General features: G+C 37.2%; 1 protein-coding gene across 7 annotated transcripts in view; it reads right to left on the reverse strand.

The window, feature by feature from the left end:
* Nucleotides 1-20,420, reverse strand: part of LOC115218096 (lisH domain-containing protein ARMC9-like) — a 64,185-nt gene that overhangs the window by 19,850 nt on the left and 23,915 nt on the right. For all 7 annotated transcript variants that reach the window (XM_029787883.2, XM_036507820.1, XM_029787882.2 and 4 more), the window contains exons 6-15: nucleotides 19,211-19,300; nucleotides 18,173-18,197; nucleotides 16,872-16,963; nucleotides 15,150-15,224; nucleotides 9,274-9,392; nucleotides 7,650-7,761; nucleotides 7,156-7,254; nucleotides 4,477-4,567; nucleotides 3,319-3,442; nucleotides 884-1,023 (exon numbers count right to left, since the gene is read on the reverse strand). In XM_029787883.2, the coding sequence (XP_029643743.2) occupies nucleotides 884-1,023; nucleotides 3,319-3,442; nucleotides 4,477-4,567; nucleotides 7,156-7,254; nucleotides 7,650-7,761; nucleotides 9,274-9,392; nucleotides 15,150-15,224; nucleotides 16,872-16,963; nucleotides 18,173-18,197; nucleotides 19,211-19,300 (967 nt within the window). The remainder of the gene's footprint in view (nucleotides 1-883; nucleotides 1,024-3,318; nucleotides 3,443-4,476; nucleotides 4,568-7,155; nucleotides 7,255-7,649; nucleotides 7,762-9,273; nucleotides 9,393-15,149; nucleotides 15,225-16,871; nucleotides 16,964-18,172; nucleotides 18,198-19,210; nucleotides 19,301-20,420) is intronic.

The raw sequence follows: 20,420 nt of genomic DNA on the forward strand, positions 1-20,420 counted from the left end.
TAAATGCTAAATAGTTAAACCATACAACCATGTTGGTGCTTATCAATCCTAAATCTTTTGGACCAGCATTACAACTAACTGAACAGTGCTTCCACTTCTCACAATAGAACACTGTATCTAGCTTTGCACCTATTTACAACTACCCAGATTAACGCAGACTGTGTTTATGTTGGCAATGGACAGTCTGTAGTATTGTTTGTGTTATCTTTTAGTTAATAGTTCACGAGCCCTTTTGTAGTTATCACTTACTTATTTTAGTCATTGAACTGCAGCATTGCTGGGGTACTGCCTTGAAGAACATTGTGGGGAAAAAAATCAACCCCACTATTTCATTTTAAGTCTTGTGTTTATTCTATAGAAACTTTTGCTAAACTGCTAGGTTACTGGGATTAAACAAACCATCACCAATTGTCAACAAGTGAGTTGGGGTGGGGGGCACAAACACACACACACATGTATATATATATATATATATATATTTATATATGATGGGCTTCTACACAGTTTCCATCTACCAAATTCACTCACAAGGCATTAGTTAGCTCAAGGCTATAGTAGAAGACACTCACCCAAAGTACCATGCAGTAGGACTGAACTCTAAATCTTGAGGCTGCAAAGTGAGCTACTTAACCTTATAGCTATGCCTGCACCTTTATCTTCTAGAATTAAGTAAAAACCCTCAAATAAAACTTTACAAAATTTTAACAAAAACACGAACACATTGGATAATGCAATCCTAGAAAAATAAGATGGAATGGTCATAGCTGGAACACTTTGACCACATGTCTACTTGCTTCATGTTGACCCAGGATTAAACAACAACAACAGCAACAACAGTAACAACAGCTGCAGACAAACAAATACAACCCATCATTCCTCTTACCTGCAGTACGGAAACAGAGATTCATTAAAAGTGCCACAGCATATTCCAGTGTATAATCAGAGACTAAATCATATTCTTCCAAAAGACTGATTAACCATTCCACAAGATCAACATTAATCATCAAACTCTGGAAGTTACGCCTGATAATAAAAAAGAAAATCAATATCTATTTCAGATCAATTAGTATTTCTGTTAAAAATTAAAACAAAAAAAAAACATATGAATAACAAAAAATAAACTTAAGTAATAGATTATGAGTTGCATGGCCTAGTGGTTAGAGTGTTCAACTTATAATCCTAATATTGTGAGTTCAGTTCCAAGACAGGGAAATATATTTTTTTCTTTAGCATGGCACTTCAGTTCATATTGCTCTAGTTTATTCACCTGAAAATAAGTACCAGCCAAGTGATGGAGCAGTTGTTTCTCTCCTTCCAGCAGTCACAACTGGGAACTGCTGCAGTGAAAGAGTCAAGAGAGTATCAATGTCTGCTCACAACTATCCAGGCACCTAAAGCAATTAGCGAAAGCAGGGTATCTGTTAGTAAATCATACTCATTCATGGGTGACGGCCAGTTCTAACACAGTGGTGTAATAAACAATAGTCCATGGAATGTAGAGATGAACTGTATTGGTGAAAATATCAATTAATAGACAAATTGAATAAGTTTATACAGGGGAGAAGTGTATTCTAATATTTCAAGAAAAGATGAAAAACTTCACTGGAAAAGAACAGAATGAGATGACTGCACATAGTTGTTTCGACACTGATGATTTGGCTTGGTTGAGTGAACATTCAGCCTGTTTTGACAGCAGTACTTTTTGGCACTGGAAGCAAACACACACACACACACACATGTAAATACATACACAGAAATGACTATTCGAGCATGATCATTACCAGCATCACCTTACTGGCACATGAAAAAAACATCGTTTCCACTGCCGCTGGACTGGCTCCTGTGCAGGCGACACGTAAAAAATACCATTTGAGTGTGGTCATTGCCAGTACCGCCTGACTGGCCCTCGTGCCGATGGCACATAAAAGCACCCACTACACTCTCAGAGTGGTTGGCATTAGGAAGGGCATCCAGCTGTAGAAACTCTGCCAGATCGAAATTGGAGCCTAGTGCAGCCATCTGGTTCACCAGTCCTCAGTCAAATCGTCCAACCCATGCTAGCATGGAAAGCAAACATTAAACGATGATGAGAAAGAAGCACATAAAGAGAGAGAGGTTGGAGAGAGATCTTACATCTTAAGCATACAAACATAACTAGATGCTCTCACAGAGACAGAGTGAGAGGAGGGAAAAAGAGAGAGAGAGTGAGAGAGAGACAGAGAGACAGAGAGAGACATTAAAATGTCTGATGTCAAGTAAGTCAGCATTGAATCAGCAATGCCAAATAAGTGACACCAACCTGAATCTGAAGTTGGGTTGAGTGGCGAGAATGTCAAGAGCAGATCTATGTCTGCTCACAACTATCCAGGCACCTAAGGCAATTAGTGAAAGCAGTCATTTTCATTAATGGGTAACATCTGGCCCTAACACAGTAGAGTAGTAAATGATAGTCCATGAAATGTAGAGATTGAATGTATTGGTGAAAATATCAGTGAGTCAACAAAATATTAATTAATTGATAAATTGAATGAGCTTATAAAGATTTAGGAAGAAATGAAGAACTGTTTTCTTACCATTTAGTAAGAGATGGGGGAGCCTTTAGAAAAGATATCTTCCAACTAAAGAATTGGCCCAAACGTTTTCAATAGAGGGACCTCCAAGAACCAGGTGGTAGAATTATACTGGGCAAATGATTCTAACACCCAAAACCTCAGAATGCAAAGAGATGGAGCAATCATTACCAAACATCTTGTCCAATTACAATAACATGTAGCATATTACATTTTGATTTGTACCCTACCTTTAAAACAAACAATCTTTTCATAAAAATTAAACAACAGGCGCAGACGTGGCTGTGTGGTAAAAAGCTTGCTTTTCAACCACATAGTTCCAGGTTCAGTCCCACTGTGTGGCATCTTGGACAAGTGTCTTCTGCTATAGACTCAGACCAACCAAAGCCTTGTGAGTGAATTTGGTAGATGGAAATTGAAAGAAGCCCACCATATATATATGTGTGTATGCCTGTATAAGTTTGTGAGTCTGTCCCTACCACCATTGCTTGACAACTGATGTTGGTGTGTTTATGTCCCTGTAATTTAGCAGTTCGGCAAAAGAGACTGATAGAATAAGTACTAGGCTTACAAAGAATAAGTCCTGGGGTTGAATTATTCGACTAAAGGCAGTGCTCTAGCATGGCTGCAGTCAAATGACAAATAAAAGTGCAAAATAGTAACTGTCTGACATTCTACTAAATCAGAAGATTTTCTACTCAGCAGGTCCAGTCCTTGTAGGGTAGTGTCAGAGTTAGCAATGACTCACCTCAAACTCAGCTTCTGGAGAGTCCCAAGAATCATTCCACGAGTCAGGGAATTGCACTGTTCAGCCTTCATATTATCAATGAGAGACGCCATCAAGCCAGGATTGCGAGCCAAGTATGACCGACCTGAAGACACACAAAAAGGAAATAATAAAAATAAGAAAAGAAAAATGTATTGAAATTAAATCCCTGCTTTTTACCTCAGTCTCTAAATCAAAATATGGTGACAATAATTATGAAGAACCCATGCTAGCATGGAAAATGGACGTTAAATGATGATGATGATGATGATGATGGTGGTGGTGGCAGGGTTGGTGGTGGTTGTGGTGGTGGTGATGAGGATTTCTGTCAGAATATTGTTCCACTCTCATATGACATTCTTTGGTTTTAAAATTAATATTCTGAAAGGTTTTTACTTTTATTTATTCCTTTATTTCTATTTATTTTTTTCCCAGAAATCCATAATGGCACAAAATTTCTTAACAGTGTCTTCGATATTTCAGCAAACCAAAGTTTGTTACTTGTGTTCACCAAGGAATATTCATAAATGATGACAACAACAACAACAACCACTACCACCATCCTCAGCATAAAGTCAGGTAACTTGCCTGGACCACTGCAACTTTTCCATGCCTGACATCCAAATGAAGCAATGTAGCATGAATGTTTGGTTTGAGTTTTAGTCACAGAAGTCTTCCCCTCACTGAAATATCTCATTTGTGCACACCATGACTACAGATGATAGCAGTAGTTCACTAACTGAACTGGTTGATTCTCGCCATTGACAGTTTGTTCACTGTTCATCTGCTCAGCCTCTAGTGGTATTTGTCATGGACACAATAAGTTTATTAGCCAAAAAATTCACATCCTCCGAGCTGCATCCCATGATTTTAGACATATCTTGGTTTGGGTGGTTACATGCTATTTAAACCATAACTGAAACCCTAACAGGTGCTACTATTCCAGGTCAGAGAAGACCCTGGGAACAATGGTGGCTAAGAATTGCTTCAATGCTCCTCAAATCCCGGGAACTCCCAACCTAGGAACCTCACTTGTATAAAGTCATACTCAGGACAAATAACCATGGCACATTTACCAATACTCACTGAAATATAGGAAAATTCTCACCAATTCACACAACAGTATGTGTAAATACTCACCAACACTCACTGAAGAAATGGTATTTATGAGACGAGACATTGCACCAGTCAAATCAGCTACTTCAGAATTTAAGATCTTTGGTATAATATCCTAAAATAAAATATTGAACAAGGAATAGTTAACCTTTGAGAAGAAAAGTATATTAAATCTAGTATTCTAAGTAGTTTCTCTACAACAGAATGCACACACTGGTACATGTGTTTGTATGGGTGTATGGTCATGCAATACATATGGATGAGGACAGCTGCATGAAGAAGTGCCAATCTCTAATTGTGAAGAGAATGTGAAGAAGGAGTACACCCAGGAAGTTGTGGGACAAAGTGGTGAGAAAAGATTTTCAGACGTTGAGCCTCACTAAGAGGATGACAAGGAACCAAGAGTTCTGGTGGTTTGCTGTGCTTGAGAAGACATGACAAACTAAGTAAAATCGTGATTGTCCTTGCATACAGACATGTCCCCTACAACCTTCTTCAATGAAGCAATCCTAATTTTGTGGGCTCATGGATGCTGGTGCCACATAAGAAGCACTCATGCTAGTTCCACATAAAAGTGCCCATGCTGGTGTTGTGTAAAAGTACCCAGTACAGTGGCTGGCATTAGGAAGGGCATCCTGCTGTAGAAACCATGCCAAAACAGACATGGAACCCAGGCAGCTCCTCAGCTGACCAGCTCCTGTCAAACCACCCAACCCATGCCAGCATGGAAAACAGTTGCTAAATGATGATGATGTAGTAAGAGAGAAGACTGTGCAGGTATGGTCATGTGATGCATGTGGATGAAGACAGCTGCATTAAGTGCTGCTCTTTAAACATAGAGGGAAATGATGGAAGAGGTAGACCCAGGAAGATATGGGGCAAAGTGATTGAAAAATGGTTTTCTGATATTGAGCCTCACAGAAGAGATGACAAAGAACCAAGATGAACGGTGGTTTGCTTTGCTTGAGAAGACCCAACCAGCTTAAGTAAAATAGAAGCCATGAAGGAATGTTCATTTATGTCCATACCCTGCACACAAGCTGTCCCTTACAAACCTCTCCCCATAACAACCCATCTTCCAGACACTGCCCTCTATTGCCCCACCTGAGCTTACCACTCACTTATTCTTCTCCCTTCTATCTCCCACTCTCCTTTGCACCTTCATGAACCTGTCTGCACACAATGCATCCCTGTTGAATTTCTTCCCCCACAACACATCCTCCTAACACCCCCTCCCTCAATTTGTGTTCACTCATTGCATTCTCTCCCCTCCACCTCTCACTCTTTCACAATCTCACTAAGTTACCCACCACCTGATCACCTTATCCAGTCCTTGGTCCCACTTACATACACCCCTCTATAACTCAAGTGGACCCCCCCTCCTTCCAATCACATTTTCATCATCTCTCCATGCTCTCTCTTTCCATCTCTCTCTCTCTCTCTCCAGATGAAGTAGCCGTCCATCTCCCTTATAGCAAGACACCTATTTCTGTCCCACTTTTCATACCCTGATCCAGTGGTTCCCAAAGTGGGCAGTACTGATTCCCAAGGAGCAGTGGAAAGATTGGGATGGATGTAAAAACAACAAAATAATAGGTTGATTAGGTTAAGTTTTATTTGTGAAATACAGTTGTTTTGAATTTGTGGCAGAAAGGGGTTTTTCTTTGTGATAGAGAGTGGTGAGGGACAGGCACTAGGAATGTGGCCTGGGTGCCAAAGGGATGGGAACTATTGCACAGACTTCTCATCACCAGGCATAATGTCACTTGCATTGAAACTACTTCCCCTCATTTGAGGGATCTCCTCTTATAAGTTACTTTGTGACCTCACCAGTGCAGATGCCGAGTAAAAACACCCACTCCACTCTGTAGCATGCTTGGCATTAGGAAGAGGATCCAGCCATAGAAACCATGCCAAAGCAAAGAGTTGGGCTTGGTGCAGTCTTCTGACTTGCCAGTTCCTGTCAAACTGACCAACACTTGGAAAACAGATGAGGATGAGGATACATGCATAAGCATATATGCATCTATTTGTCCATTAATTAAAGTATGAACTGTATGTGAAATTTAGGCTTCTCTCCTTATAATCTAAATATGTTGGCCTTAAAGATTATTTTAGTTGCTTATGTATATACATGCATGTCAGTCTCGCATGGATCTTAACTATCACAGATTTATTCATTGATGTCTATACATCAACTCTCAGTCAGAAACATGTATGTGTCGAGTTGGCAGAAACTTGAGTTGGCATCAAATTGGCAGAAACGTTAGCACGCCGGGCGAAATGCTTAGCAGTATTTCATCTGTCGCTACGTTCTGAGTTCAAATTCCGTTTAGGTCGACTTTGCTTTTCATCCTTTCGGGGTCGATTAAATAAGTACCAGTTATGCACTGGGGTCGATATAATCGACTTAATCCGTTTGTCTGTCCTTATTTGTCCCCTCTGTGGGAACAGTAAAGAAATGAGAAATATGTATGTGTGTGTGCATGTGTGTATGTACATATGTGTGTATATGTGTTTGTGACTGTATGTATGTATGCATGTGAGTATATGTGTATGTGTGTATGTATATATATGTGTAGGAGTATGTATGTAATAAGTGTACAGAGTTTAGAGTAAACAAGAAGGGAAAAAGAGAGTACTCAATACAGAGAGTAGCCAAATGTATCTATTAAAGATGAAATTTCAGAATTCTAGACTCACCTTATAAGGACCAGATGCAGCAGCACAGCCCAGCAGGTCAGAATGTACATAACTAGTGATGTTTATTGTTCTTTGCTGTGTGTTTGTACGGGTCAATCGCTGCAGATAGAAATAGATCACATGGATTACAAGAATTTCTCTCTTTAACTGTTTCATTGTTAAAATTTATCTGCAATAAAATTGGTTATATATCTACAATACACAAAATATTTTTTTTAATTTTCAATACAATTCCTAATAATATTTAACTGTAAAAACATAATATGATCTTTTTAAAATGTTGAATAGCCAGAAGGGTCCAGTGGTAAAAAATGATTGGGAAACACTGCTATACATAGCTGCAGAAAGTCCTAGATTTACAAAAAAGATGAAAGCTGTAAAATAATTATTAAGCTTAAGAGAACCATCAAACAATACTATTTCCTTAGAAAAGTACAAAGAAGTTGAAAACATCAACTGAAAATAGTAAAATGCTGCACCAAGCTTTTACTCACCCATCGTAAGGCTTGCAGTAGCAATGATTTGCGGTGATTATTAGCTGACATGAGGTCGGATTTCACTTTGGGAAAATCTAAAGGTGTGTCCCCTTTTATCTTACTTGGAATACTGCAATGACAGAGATCATTAAAAATTTCTTTAATATAAACTTATGACAAAACACTGTTCTCTGTATTCAGAAAAGAAAAAAACTTCTGATACATGCTTCCCAATCATGAGGTTTACAGTTCAGTCCCACAGCATGGCACATTGGGCAAGTTTCTTCTACTATAGCACCAAGTTAACCAAAGCCATGTAAGTGGATTTGGTTGATGGAAGCTGAAAGAAGCCCATATTGTATACACATTTGTGTGTGCATGTGTGTGTGTGTGGGGGGGGGTGTATCCCTTTGTTTAGACATCATGTAATGGTTGTAAATTAATATTAGCCTCATACAAATGAATTTGTCTGTTTCTAGTCACCAAGGGAAAATATTATCTTCTTTGGAAACAGGTGAAGGTGACAGAAAGGGCAACCCGTCATAGAAAATGTGCCTCAAGAAATTCTGTCTGACAGATGTAAACATGGAATAGAGATGCTAAATAATGATGATATGGTTAATGGAAGCAACAAAGATGCCGGGCTGATGGAAGGAGAAGAGGAGTTTATTTGGCTTCTAGAAGGCATGAAGGACTTTATTTTATTATCCATATTAAAACAAATATTTTTCTTTTTTCTTTTAGCTTATTAAAAGCAAAATATAAAATGCAGAAAGTTGTTGCTTAGGAAAAAAGAATCTATTTAGCTAAAAGTAGTAGTAAAAAAAAAGTGGGGTGTCTTTTAAAAGGAGTTAATATAGTATGGCTTACAAGAGTGAAGATGGTTGTGAACTTTATAAGAATGATAGAAGTTGTTTGGCATATAAAACAAAGGAGGTTGAGTGACTTATAGAAGCTGGATAAAAGTATATAGCTTATTATAGAAGCAGGGGATGAGTCTGTATGGTTTGTAGAAGCAGAATAAAATTGTATGTTTGTAGAAGCTGAATAGGATGTTGTATGGCTTTTAGAAGAAACTAGGAGACATACATAGTGTTGCTTGGGATTTAAACGGCATTGTTTGTATATATGGTACAGTTAGGTTGAAACACGTGATACAGGGAAGTGCAGAATTGATAACAAAACATTTGTGGAGTAAATGAAGGGCTAATTTGACTAAATGACATGTCATGTGTCTGTTTGAAACATTCCAGGCCCTAACCTGGTCATAGAAAAGTGAGTGGGAGGTGGGCATGTGATTTTTGGATGCACCAAAAAGCACTCAGTGGATATACTCTCCTTTGTGGCTGATGGTGCTGCAAATATTCAAACATTTCACAATCTCTGTGAGATTAATGTGCAAAGCTATAAGTTACTTATTACAATTATTGATATACGAGTGGGTGCTGAAAAGTTCCTGGTTTTAAGGGTATTGCAAATGACCTGGTTGGAGGCCCAACCTTCCAAGTTCTTTTACAGGGCTTAGAAAAACTGAAGGACCACTGCAATAACTGTGTTTATTAACAACAATTAATTAGACTGTCATAGATACAATGGAATTAATGGCCATTCAATCAGTACACAATAACATAATCAACCTTACTCAATAATAGATGTCCGAAGAGCTTTTCCAGCAGTTCCAGGCCGGTTGAAGTCAATGGATGGTTGCTTGGCATGTGTAAATAGGCGTTTGCAGATTTGTTGGAGCATTTCTGGACTGACCTGAAGAAAATGAAAACCAAAAGCAACAATTCTTAATAATACTGAGAGGGAGTTTTTATGATCATTTGAGTCAACAAAAGAGTCTGTATGGAGACACTTGAGTCAACAAGAGAGTCAATATGGAGTCACTAGAGTCAATAACAGAGCCTGTATGGAGACACTCAAATTGACAAGAGAGCTTATATGAAGACAACAAAAGAGTTTATATGGAGTCTACAAAAGAGTCTGTATGGAGTCACTCAAGTCATTAAGGGAGCTTATATGATGTTGCTTGAGTCAACAAGAAAGCCTATATGGAGTCACTCGAATCAACAAGGGAGAGTATATTGAGTCACTCGAATCAACAAGAGAGCCTATATGGAGTCACTTCAATCAACAAAGGAGCCTATATGGAGTCACTCGAATCAACAAGAGACCTTGTTACTTGAGTCAACTAGAAAGATACATAACAATCTCCTCAGTAAGAACATTGACAAATTACTCATCAGGATAGACTTTGCCACATTCCAGAAAATAACAATAAATCATCATTCACTATCTTTGTTTTAACATCCACTTTTCCATGCTTGCACGAGTTGGACACAGTTTACTGAGACAGATTTTTTTCTATGGCTGGATGCCTTTCCTCTTGCCAACCATTGCTTGTTTCCAAAGATGATAATATTTCTCCATAGTCAGACATGTTCCTGCAGAATATTGAAAATGACTGACATTGCTTGAAGAACAGTAACAATCACTTACAATTATCACATGATGTCAAGACAAAGAGACAAACATACACATATTCACACGCACACATATATTTACATATAACCCATGGCAACAGGAACATGGACATTAAATGATGATGATGATGATATGTGTGTCATGTGCCATCAGTAATTACTCAGGGTAGGCAGTTGGTGTGTAGTAACACACACAAAAAATAAGCGAAACACAGGCGCGTGACTGAGTTGTGGGCAGATTTACTTCTGCCTTTATAGTGTGTAAAGAAAACGTTGTAGGAATGTACACAGCACATGTACTACAGCAGTTGTATGCATAGCTTTAATACTGAGATTGAAAGGCAGGGGCAAATCATGCCTACCTAATCAACAAAAAAATAAAATATTTTGTATTTTATGCATAGTTATCAGAGTAACCTTCATAATTTTATTGAATTAGGTACATATTTTGCCATAAAAGGAAAATATTACTATCAATCTATTTTATTCTGGGTAGGCACTGCTTACCTTGCCTACCCAGATGGCACATCCCTGATATATATATGTATATATATATATGCACTCTAGGAAACTTATATGGTTAAGGTAATGCATTCAGAATTATCCAACGGAATATATCCTAAATTCTTATAAGAATATTATTGGATTTATATATTAACTGTTGAATAACCTATTTTGAATACCTAACTGAGAGTGAACTGGTAAACGTTTGGGTAATCCTTTACTATTTACAATATATATATATATATGTTTGATATATATATATATATATATATATTTATATCAAACAAAGTGAATGAGTGCTCAGCCAATGTATTGGTGGATAAAGATTCTTTATTTGTGTATGAAGGCTACTATTGGTTTCTTGTTAAGGAAAACTTCAACAATTATTCAAGCCTATCATATAGAAAACTAGCGTTTGTCTTCATTTCGGATTGAAACATGAAAAGCCACAGAAAGTCACAATACAATTATGCAAGAATTTCAGTAAACAAAAACAAAATATTAAGGGGAGTAACTCTTGAATTATTATCTCCCTTGAATCCGATTTTTCAGAAAATTGAAATACTAATATTTTTGTATACGCATATCTGCACTAATATTAAACAGCACGGAATTTTGTAATTTTAAAATTTGTACACTTAAAATTTACATTTACATGTATGAGCGCCTGGTTGCCAAATGTTTATCACAAGTTTTGGCATCAAAATTTTGCAGTCTTTGTAATTTCATATACATAATTTATACATACAGACATATGCACACACACACACAAACATACATATAAAAGTTAAAAAGTAAAGTTGTTCATGGCAGGATTTGAACTCAGAATGTAAAGAGCCTGAAGAAATACAAATCATTTTGTCCAATGTGCTAATAATTTTGCCAGCTTACTGCATTAACAACAACAATAATAGGCAACAGGAAATATTCTGCACAGAACAATAGATTTGATTGTCAGTTGCCTGCCCTAGACCATATGAATATGTCGCTGACTGCTGATGATAGGAGCAAGAGTAATGAGGGAGCCTTGTAGCTACATGTTGAGAAGGATTCTTTGAGGTTTGAATAATTCATCCCTGGAAACATGAATGTTTCATTCATTATCCTTAAACATTATCCTTATAGGCATAGGAGTGGTTGTGTGGTAAGTAGCTTGCTTACCAACCACATGGTTCCAGGTTCAATCCCACTGTGTGGCACCTTGGGCAAGTGTCTTCTGCTATAGCCTCAGGCCAACAAAAGCCTTTTGAGTGGATTTGGTAGACAGAAACTGAAAGAATCCCATCGTATATATGTGTATATATATATATATATATATATATATATATATATATATATATATATATATATATATGTATGTATGTGTGTGTATGTGTTTGTGAGTTTGTGTTTGTCCCCCCAACATCACTTGACAACAATGGTGGTGTGTTTACGTCCCCGTAACTTAGCAGTTTGGCAAAAGAGACCAATAGAATAAGTACTAGGCTTACAAAGAATAAGTCCTGGGGTCGATTTGCTCGTCTAAAAGGTGGTGCTCCAGTATGGCCATAGTCACATGACTGAAACGAGTAAAAGAGTAGAAGAGTAACTCTTATTCAGGGACCTTTTGAGCAGGATAGGGTACTCAACTTGAAGAAAATTCAAACTGGGCCCTACCTGAAAAGTTCAAGTGTTGTTTAACTTGAAATGAGATCACCATGTTGCATACATATGATTGTGATGCACGTGCCTGGTGGACTCTTATCAGATGGGTAGTCATGATGGGTACATGGGGCTTCGTATACTTTTACCACAGCATCACTTTGATGGCTTGCGCTGGTCTATCATTCAATAATGATGATGATGATGATGATGATGATGATGATAATGATGCTGATGATAATGATGCTGATGATAATCCCCTTATGTTTTGGACTAAATCAGGAATTTGTGTCTATGCAGCCAAATACCTGAGACAATGGACAATTTACACTAAGTATGTCAGTGGACTTCATGAAAACATTAAATGCAATCTGAATTACCTGCTGCAGTTTGTCTACATCAACACAGGCACTTTAGAGAAATCCAGGTGATTGATGTCAGACATTTTGACATGCCTAAGCAGGTTTGCCAGTCTCTGACACCTCATTCTCCAACTGACTACTGCCACACAGTACCTGGATGTGAGTAAGATGTCATTCCAATAAGTAATTATCACTAATGAGCGAGATGTTCCTCAGAATATCCTTAGATGTGGAAAGAAAGAAAGAAAAGAAAGAAAGAAAGAAAGAAAGAAAGAAAGAAAGAAAGAAAAAAGAAAGAAAGAAAGAAAGAAAGAAAGAAAAGGGGAAAGAAAGAAAGAAAAGGGGAAAGAAAGGAAGAAAGAAAGAAAGCCAACCAGCTCTTATTGGAGTGTACATGGCCACAAGTTAGAAGATCCACCTCACTGTTATCCATGTCCAGAACTACTGACTTATCATCCTATGAAGGTCATGTTTACCTCTAAATTGCAGCTGTTTTGAAACAGTATTTGATATGGACTGACTGAAAGAGGTATAAACTTCATAGTTGGCCAGAAGAACCACTATTAACCATCTTACTAACAATAACTCTGAGCACCTTTTCAAACTCCACCTGTCTAACACCTGTGGACATGTTTACAAAGTCAGAAAACAGCACAGCTCCCATGATTTTCAGAAACATTTTTTCACGCTAAGAGTTGCTGAAGCATGGAACAAACTGCCGGCATCAGTTGTTAGTTGTCGGAGCACTGCATCCTTCAAAACTTCCATGCTTCTTGAGATTCGCCAACATTACACCTGATTTTCTCCCCTCCATACACACACAAGCAAGTTATGGTGCACCTGAGCACTGTATACAATAATTTCATTATTATTATTTTAAGTGAATATATGTTGGAAATTATGGTGGCACTGTCAGTTACCAAATCTAGATGTAATGACCTGAAAGTATTGAGAAAGTGTTCCTGCTTCTACAACTTCATAGCACATGTATTTATACCATATTCTTACTATGGCCATGGAGAAGAAACATTCACCCCTGTCTCTGGCTGCCCAGTCTTAGCCAAAAAAGAATAAATTCATAGACATAAATGAGCTGGGACTTATATACACTGGACATTATTGCCAGCACTAGGAAATAACAACAGAAAGAAGATAGCATAAAACATACAAGCAGTTTTAGAGAATGGCAAAGCAAACATACTATGGAATATGCCATTTTATACAGACAGAAGGATCAAGATTAATCAGCCAGATACTGTTGGCAAAGACCACCTAGACAGGAACACCATCTTAATTTAAATCTCAATTCCAACTAACTATATCATATCTCTCAAATAAATGGGGAAATGCAAATATAAGGATCTGAAATTAGAGATAAGCAAAAAGTTGGGAATGAAAACAGAAGTACACAGTGTCATAGCTAGAGTGCATGTTATTTGAGGCAGCTTTTGGGTTTTTGACATCTCCCCCTGCCCCCACCACCTATACAGGATTGTACAGTAGGCTTAAGTATAGGAGCACTCTGTCGGTTACAACAAGGCTCCCAGCTGATACGATCAACAGAACAGCTTGCTCGAGAAATTAATGTGCAAGTGGCTGAGCATTCCACAGACACGTGTACCCTTAATGTAGTTCGCAAGGAGATTCAGTGTGACAAGGCTGGCCCTTTTGAAATACAGGTATTACTCATTTTTGCCAGCTGAGAGGACTAGAGAAACGTGAAATAAAGTGTCTTGCTCAAGGACATGATGCGTCACCAGGAATTGAACTCACAACCTTATGATCATGAGCCGAATGCCCTAACCACTAAGCTACATGCAGGCTTAAGTATCGACCCCATAAAAGCATCACTCATGGCTGACTGCCCACTTCAGCCTCTTAAACCAAGCTATGTTACTGGAAATACAGAACATTGTAACCAGTGCCTAGGAAATGATTAAAAATGATACAGACAAACACAAAACTGTACTACTAGGTACAGCACATGTACAGAGCTGAATTAATGTAAAGGCCAATATGTACCATGGCCTAGGATCCCTAAGCGTGGGTGACTCCAAGCACTGGGGGATCTCCTTTATCTCAGAGCAGTGTAAAGCTTGAAGTTACAGTTAAAATTTTTAAAAATACATTTATAACAATCAAAAAAATAATTTGTAATTTTTTACTAGTTTAATTTTTTTAGTTTAATTCTTTTAAAATTATTGAACCCTCTTTTGATTCATTGAGTCCTTTTAGATTTAACCCCCCCCCCCAAAAAGCATTAAATTTAACTGAGTCCTTCTGAATCTACAAAAGCTACTCAAAGTTTTGGAGCCTCCACAAAGGGTTCGGGGCTCTCTTACCTCACAATATAATGAATTAGCAAAATTGTAGGGGACCCCCACAACCTATTAGACCAAGAACTTCATTAGGTCTAAATCTACCCATACACACACACACACACACACACACACACACACACACACAACATAGAGTGTAATATAACAGAATATACAATGTTTTGTTTTCTAGATTTACAAACTTACAGTATTTCCTAATGCAGTTTCTTCTAGAGCATCAACCAAATCAGCTGAAATTCCAATGAGGTCATGGTAGTCTCCCTGAAATTATAAAATATTTATTTAATGAAGTCTCAGTTATGTAATAGGACTGGTATAACCTACTATAATTTCCAACCCCCTTATGGACAAGTATTTGGGAATTATTAATTGGCAGATTGGTTAATTTGCTGATATATAGACAGACAGATAGACAAACAGAAAAATAGACAGACAGGCAGATAAAAGGAAAAACAGGCAAACTGAAAGATAAAATGATTGACTGATATGTGACTGATGGAGTGACTGATCATTAAATAAGTTGACTGAACAATGTATCATTGATTGACCATTAGTTAAATAGATTGATTGCTGTATAGCTAAATTGATTGAGTAATCATTTTTGGTTAATTGATGGATATATTGATTGATTCATTCATCAATTTATATATTTTATTGAATGACATCACATGATAGTTGTAAATGAAACTCACTTTCATACAAGCAGTGTTGTTCATTTCCAATATTCTATGAAAACATGTATTACTATGGGGAAATATATCCTTGCTTGGAAAAAGGAAGGGCATTCAGCTGTAGAAAACCTGTTTTATAATAAATTCCATTAACCCATGCAAGTATGGAAAAGTGGACATTAAAATGATGAAGTTGATAAATAGCTAAATTAATTAATTAACAAACTGAGTCAAACATTGGTTGATTAATTTTTAGAAGGATTGCTTGATTGATTACCTGATTGCTTATTCACTAATTAATTTTAGGACACCTCTGATGAAATATTTCTTACTCTTTCAGAAAATAGTGTGGCATTTTGTATTCCTAGGTCAAACAGGGTGCAGCAGTACCTGTGACTTTTGCAGCATCTGAAATTGGTTTTAAATCAATACATTTGCTGTTCAGAATCAATATCCATAAAGTTGACATCTGTATGAGACATGAGGGTGGTGAGGGGATACTGGAGAGTTGATGATCTAAGTAGGGAGGAAGAATTAAGGCTTTCCTTAACAGATAACCATCTTGCTAGCGTTCAGTCTGAATATTAGTTAGCTCTGTAAATATTGATGTCATATTGGAATAGTTGTATGATTAAGAAGTTCAGGTTCAGTCCCTTAACACCTTATGCAAGTGTCTTCTACTATAGCCTTGAGCTGACCAAAGCCTTATGAAAGGATTTAGGAGATGGAAGCTAAAAGAAGCCCATCATGTGTGTGTGTTTGTGTGTGTGTGTGTGTGCATGCGCACAACACTTATCTTGACATCATGTGATGGTTGTAAATGAGCATGTTGTTCATCTCCAGTCTTACATGAAATATTACCTTACTTGGAAACAGGTGGGATTTGGTGACAAAAAGGGCATCTGACCATAGAAAATCTGCCTCACCAAGCATGGAAAAGTGACATTAAATGATGATGATGATGATGATTACGCATGTGCGTGTGTGTTGTCTGGAGTAGAATTAATGAGAGTATCAAATAAAAAATGCCATCAACCTTTTACAGCCATTTCAGTTTTGTCTTTCACCCAACCTAGGTTGCTGAGGTAAGTACCTGACAAAGTTCTGTAGCCAATATAATTGACATAAATCTCTTGGAGTCAGTGCCAAGGTATGGCCACAGTTCAATCAAAGACCAAAACCAATAAAAGAATAAAATGCTGAAAGAGTAGAAGAATGAATGAATAAAAGAATGTACCTGAAGTTTGGCATTGTTCTTCATATATCTATGCAATTCTGTGTTACTGAGATTTAACTTTTCCCTAGCTTCATGTAATTGGTCACGAAGTTCTGAAAAATGGACATGAGTTTATCTAAGGTTATTAATAACTCTTACCTGGTTTATTTATCAATCTCAACTTCCAATCTTTCAAACATAATTTACATTAGATTTATCAATAAATATTTTTGTGTGTAGTACTTGTTTATTTCCTGCAATTTATACTTTCCTTACCACAGCACAGGGAACTTTACCTGCTTCACAAAATACAAGGTATTTTTCTTACTACACACAATATAGGGTACTTCTATGCTATACATTACAGGGCATTTCTGTACAGAATATTGGGTACTTTCCTTCCATACACAACAAAAGTAACTCTGCAATTCTCAAGACAAGGCACCACACACACATAGACTAGAAAGCATTTCCCTGCCACTCAAAGTTGATACATCATACTTCAAATATAGATTTGTGAGAGATGAAATTATTTACTGAAGGACATTCACCTTTGCTCACTGTTGTAGTCCTACATAGACAGAATGATGGTCATGGCTTGTACATCTTCAATCATAAGTCTTCTTCAACAGATTTGACTCAAGTAAATATTAGCAACGTAATCATAGGTCTGCTCAGACAGGGCTGATCTAGAGCAGTGCTCTGCAACCAGTATATTGTAGCACACTGGTGTGCCATGAAACAATGCTAGGTATTCCACAGTGTAACCTGAATATAAATTTTTTTCCCTATACTTTTAGTTCAGGTGTGCCACCGAATTTTGAAAAAAATAAGTGTACTGCAAGTGAAAAAAAGTTGTGGAGCACTGATCTAGAGGACTAAACATCATCAGCATGGCTGGAATGGTTTTCCAGTGGCCTGAGAGGAAATATCAGCAACATAGTCACAGCTTAAACATCTATGATCATAGGTCTGCATAAACAGAGTTGATCTTGGTTCAAGTATCATTGAGCATAAAACTGTTTGAATATGGTTGATTTGGGAATAAACACCTATAATACAACCATAACTCAGATACTTTTGATCATAAGCTTGAACTGGGATGACTTAGAAATGAACAACAACAACAATAATAAATAAACAGGTACTTGATAAAATAAAATAATTGTCATATACTGAGATTTATTTTGTCATATACAGGTATGTATTTTAGCAGCCCTTGAAGAAGTGAATAAAATTGATAGCTATAATATACAGTCAATTCAGTCAATAATAAACATGTATCATTTTGGCCAATGTGAGAAATAGTTATTACTACATACCTTCAGTTTGAGCAGGTGATCCTCTCTAAACATAGTTAAGGTGTGAATAAGGAAACTAAATAATAGAAGTCAGATATACACAACAGTATTTTATGGAGCAGATACTTTCCTTTACTGAGGGAAATGATCTTGCATGGATCTGGCTGTGGTCACCAAACAAATAAAAGAACTAAAAAAAACTTTTAGTCATTTGAATGTAGCCATACTAAGGTACCACCTTCACAGTTTTAGTTAATTATATATCCACCTAGATATTTCATCTAGTACTCATTTTATCACTTTCAGTTTATTGATTGGATAAGTACTCATTGGTATAAAGAGATGTAATCATCTGCCTGTATGTACACACTAGCATGCATATATCATGTGATCACGTGACCGACCAGGCTAACACACACATATATATATATATATGAGATGAGATTCAGGACAGCTTCTGTCCAGTCAAATCAAGGTTAAGGTAGAAGACATTAACACAAAGTGCTATACAGTGTGACTGAACAAGAAATGGAGTATCCACAATTAAGTAGATGTTCTCAACTAAATTTTATAAAGAAGATTACAAGTAAATTTTGTAAAGTAGAAGATTATAAGTAAATCTATATTGCCTAATAAATCTTATAAACATGATGGCCTCATGTAAATTTCATGTAAGAAATACTCAAGAGACACCAAACCTATCGAAAAGAAATCAAAGTTCTTTTATTATTGAAGTAGAGACAAAGGTGGAAAGCTGGCAGAATTGTTAACTCACGGGGCAAAATGGTTAGTAACATTTTGTCAAGCTTTACATTCTGAGTTCAAATTCTGCTGAGGGTGACTTTGCCTTTCATCCTTTCAGGGTCAATAAAATTAGTACCAGTTAAGCATTGGTGTTGATATAATTGACTTATCCCCTCCCACCAAAACTGCTGGTCTTATGCCAAAATTTGAAGCTATTATTAAAATAGAGACATCGAGATGTACACAAGTAAAATTTTTAATGACCTCAACAAATGAAAGTAGAAAAGAAAATATTTGACATCAAGAAAAAGATACATAAAGTTGAAACAACTGGGGTTGATCAGCTTTTGTAGAGAGCAGCCAAAATTGTTGGAAACGATTACGCAGATCCTCTACCCAGGATGGCTGTGGAAGAAGAGAAAAACATTTTTTGAATACAAGAATACTAAGAAAGAAATCATTTGAATAGGGTACATGCCCGTCACTTAGGGGTTGCACTGGACAGCACTTCCCCTTCACTGTTCAATGGTGCACCCTCAGATTTACAATGATACACTTATTTCGAAACTCCACTTTAACACTATTACAAATTTGTGTCCAACCAGAATATTCTGAGGCATCCCCAGAGACCAAAGTCTGGCACCAGGCCTGCAGTGGTGGTTGTTATTCAGCTGAACAATCAACTATGATCCGGTTGAGTTATGACCAAAGGCATTCCATTCAGAACCTTTCTAACAGTCTGCTTTAGCCAATGTGTCTTTTGTTCAGATGGTAAGGTAATGATCTGAGGGAGATTTGGTTGGTATTTTTAGCAGGTTGAATGGCCAAATCAAGGCTCATCATCACTTGTTGGGTAACAGGGACATCACTGAAGACTTTATTCTGAGATAATCTACTATAATAATACTTGTGTTTATGAATGAGAAAGGAAGGGGTGATAGATGAACAAGGAAGGCAGGGATAATGTTATACCTGGTAGTGGGATGATGAAAATTGCATGCTGAAAAATAAATCAAACAGCATTTCAACTCCATGTGAATATATGTGTGTATGTAAAAGTGGGGTATGTGAATGTGTGCGTTTGTGTGTGTGTGCACGCGTTTGTGTGTGTGCGTGCATGTGCTTGTGTATGTGTGCACATGTGCCTGTGCAAGCACATGCTTGTGTGTGTGTATGTGCGCATGCATGTTTGAGTGTCCACGTGCATTTATGTGTGCATGTGCATTTGTGTGTGCATGCACGTTTGTGTGTGCACATGTTTGTGTGCACGTGTGTTTGTGTGCATACAAGTGTGTGTGCGTGCACATTTGTGTGTGTGTGCACAATGGAAGTGAGATGGTTCGAGTTTGTTCGCTTAGTATTTGGGTTTATTTTTTGATTTGGTTGAATCTTGGTTGGATTTTTTTTTGTTGTTGTTCAGTTATTTTTAGCATTTTTACTGTTTTTTTAACAGAAGTGTGCCCAAACAAGTTGGATGCTTACACAGAGCAGGTTTTACAGTCACATCATCCAAACCAACCGGGTG

This window comes from Octopus sinensis, linkage group LG12 (assembly GCF_006345805.1).
Source record: "Octopus sinensis linkage group LG12, ASM634580v1, whole genome shotgun sequence".
Lineage (NCBI taxonomy): Eukaryota > Metazoa > Mollusca > Cephalopoda > Octopoda > Octopodidae > Octopus > Octopus sinensis.